A 2,986-nucleotide genomic window follows, 5' to 3' on the forward strand; every position below is an offset into this window, starting at 1 on the left:
TAAGTGCGTCGCGAAGACATCTCTTTCTATCTGTGTTTCGCTACGGTATGGAAAGTTCTCGCTCGTGTAGTTCTCCCGTTTCTCTCGCGATATCCAGGAAATTCTATGATTTTCTCGTGCGTGTTCCGGACGTGTAGTGCTGTGACCTAGTGAAGTGCACACCCGAGTGTCCTCTGGATACGGTTCTCCGCCTTCTCGGATTAGCTGCTCCAGCTTCGGTGAGTACTCCCAATTTATTAATTATATAGGAACAATGTCAAAAGTCAAAGATAGGGCCACGTACAAGGAATCCCCGTTCTTGGATTCTGAATATACGCGAAACTTCACCTTCGGTGGGCTGTATCGCGCAAACGGTTGGATCTACGGTTTTCTCGTTGAAATTTTTAGGGATCCCGTAGCGCAGAAACTCAGAATGATTCATAGAATAGAATAGAGATAGGGCCACGCAGAACTATTGTTAAAACCTGTCAGGAACTATAGAACTCCTCGACAAGTTTTGAAAAAGCCTATTGTTGAAACATTATTTTCGGCTTTTTAAATAGTTATCAAGGAGTTCTATAGTTCCTGATAGGTTTTAACAATCGTTCTGCTACGTAACATCGTTAAAATACCTATTAAGGATACTAGTCGCACCATATGCTTCAGTGCAGGTATGTATAAGAAGCTGGCTTTCAGTGTTGTTTTCAAGTTGTGTTTCAAACAGTTCCGGAATAGTTCTCTCTCAATAGTTGTCAATGTTGGGACCATAGTTGCGCCTGGAACTATTGTTAAATAATGCTGGAATCTAGCACCGCATCGCTGCACTCCTTAACGCAAGCAGGCATCAGGTGCTGGCTTTTGTCTTATTAAATCTTATTGAGCTTACACTGTGCAGTCGAATTTAAGATTACAAAAAAAAATATTTTGGGAATATCTGGTGAGCGGCCGCGTTCTAAGGGTTGCTCTGGGAGCCAGCGGTAAGTTGCGGAGAACCTCTGCCCTCCAAGCTATTCGTTCGTGATCACGTTCAGCTCGGCTACGACAGGACATGCTTTATCGACGGAGGCGATGATCACAAAATCCTATTCCTGGACTCGCCGCTACGATTTAGCGCCATGTTTTTAGTATCATCTAAAACCGTAGCGTTGTGCATCTCCCTACTCATCTCTGGTAAAAGTGACGGTAAGTCCCAGTAAGTCCGAACCGCCATGGATTGAGAAGCTACTCGGTCGTTCGGCTGACTTATTTTTTTTAGTTTTTCTACATTTTTCAAGAATATATCCAAAGTCCAATAAGCCAAAGCAATATTTCAGAGATTAGCTAGGACAGTCTCAGCAGATGTTGCTGATCATGATGTCTCACTTAAAATTCTTAATTCTCTTTCTGTGCTTGACATCTGTCTTAACCTTTTCTACCAAAAAGAGCATGAATTCAAGTGAGAATTTGATCGATCGCGTAGGACCTATTCAAGAGACCAATTTGACAATGAATTCAACCTCTGTAACATATGATCCCACGGTTGTCGCGTCAGCACCGACCAAGGAAATCGCGGCTGTAAGTACATATGTACCCATATGGGACCCTCCTTCCTATCCTGCCTATCCTGGTTACTACCATCCGTCGTCTCTCGAACATAAATTTTGAATGACATGACTTATGAAATCATGAATATTGTTTTTCATTTCATTTTATCTTTTTTCTTTTCATAGAATCACACAATTAATAAATATATTTTGGCCGAAGGAGGTCCTGTACCTGTTCCAAAATCATCAAGCTTGGAGAATACTGCCTTGGCTGATGGTGTAAATTTATCTTTTCGGAATTTGACACACTTTACCAGGGAAAATACATCCAATGAAGAAAATACCAAACCTTCTGTGGTACCTAGAAAGGGTGTGGAACCAAAGGTAGTCCCATGGAAATGGGCTGGAAGAATGTCAGATCCTTTGGCTAGCAGTATGGAAGAATCAGAACCTGATAAGAACTTAAATCAAAATGTATCAGAAGACACAACAATTTCTAGCAACATGGGTTCTTTTGTTTCAAAAGAATATAAGTTTCGCAATAATATAACAGATTTAAACTCAACGAGAATATTTTCAACAACTAATTTTAAAGAAGTCAACAAGACTATCGAGGCTGGAGTAGTGACACCTCAAATAAATGCTACTCAAGCACCCAAGAGACACAAGCCTAAACCCACAGCAACAGTAGGTGGATCAGATGAGGATAAACCAATACCAGCTTCACCTACAAAAACTTCCCCTCTTGGGATGCCAAGGAAAATTGATTATATCGTACCGGTGGTGATTACGATTATGGCAGTACCTCTGCTGGGCCTTGCTGCGTTTGTCCTCTACAGGAGGGGAAGAGACTGCTGGGACAAGAGGCACTACAGAAGAATGGATTTTCTGATCGACGGCATGTACAATGATTGGAGTTCAAAGGGACATGCATTTCCTGACTCAGAGTAGCGTCTAATGTCGTGTCATCTTGAGGTTGCACTGAATACTGCTCGAATTTATATTGAATTTTCGAAAGCTTAGAGAGAATTCGCACTTTGCTGGTGAATCTTTGCCCAATTTCTAAGTTGTTGGTGCTCTAAACAATGCTGAATGATGTTTAACAATGTTAATACCTTTTCAAAGATGAAAAATTGATAGGAACAAGCCATTAGTTAACTAAAGCGAAATGTTTGGTATGTGATAAAGTTTTCGAGCAACTGTTTTTTACGCGTAAATGCTTTTATACGGTTCTACACGTACGAATTGCCGATAACTAATAATAGTATTGTATATTTGATTAGCGCAGAATATTCAAAGACTACTTCATATTGCCGTTTCTTTTTTCTTTTTTTTTTTTTTAAATAGCTCCTCTCGAATGTCGAGAATCTTTACGATAACAATGCCTCAACCGGCCCGTAGCCATTTAGCGCTACTTACATCAACCACTGATTGCACTGATCTTGCAATATTTCCAACAGAGTCAGTAAAAATTTCATTGGGGG

At 40.6% G+C, this 2,986-nt stretch overlaps 2 protein-coding genes across 2 annotated transcripts in view; both read left to right on the plus strand.

Moving 5' to 3' along the window:
• The first annotated feature begins 42 nt into the window (after positions 1–42).
• LOC107270267 (protein lava lamp) overlaps positions 43–2,986 on the plus strand; it is a 23,374-nt gene continuing 20,430 nt past the window's right edge. Inside the window, exon 1 of the mRNA XM_025087648.1 lies at positions 43–218. The gene's annotated coding sequence lies outside the window, so the exon portion shown is untranslated. The remainder of the gene's footprint in view (positions 219–2,986) is intronic.
• LOC107270246 lies at positions 1,156–2,501 on the plus strand. Its single transcript, XM_015745088.2, has 2 exons — positions 1,156–1,533; positions 1,689–2,501. The coding sequence occupies exons 1-2, from the start codon at positions 1,318–1,320 to the stop codon at positions 2,451–2,453; spliced, it is 981 nt and encodes a 326-aa protein (XP_015600574.1). The 5' UTR covers positions 1,156–1,317; the 3' UTR covers positions 2,454–2,501.

The sequence above is a fragment of the Cephus cinctus genome, unplaced genomic scaffold (assembly GCF_000341935.2).
Source record: "Cephus cinctus unplaced genomic scaffold, Ccin1 Ccin1_scaffold0715, whole genome shotgun sequence".
Lineage (NCBI taxonomy): Eukaryota > Metazoa > Arthropoda > Insecta > Hymenoptera > Cephidae > Cephus > Cephus cinctus.

Bases quoted from the DNA above. Each gene is read 5' to 3' on its own strand.
- LOC107270246 (XM_015745088.2), top strand. From the start codon at position 1,318: ATGTTGCTGATCATGATGTCTCACTTAAAATTCTTAATTCTCTTTCTG. The intron at 1,534-1,688 runs GTAAGTACATAT...TTCTTTTCATAG, and splicing joins CGACCAAGGAAATCGCGGCT to AATCACACAATTAATAAATA.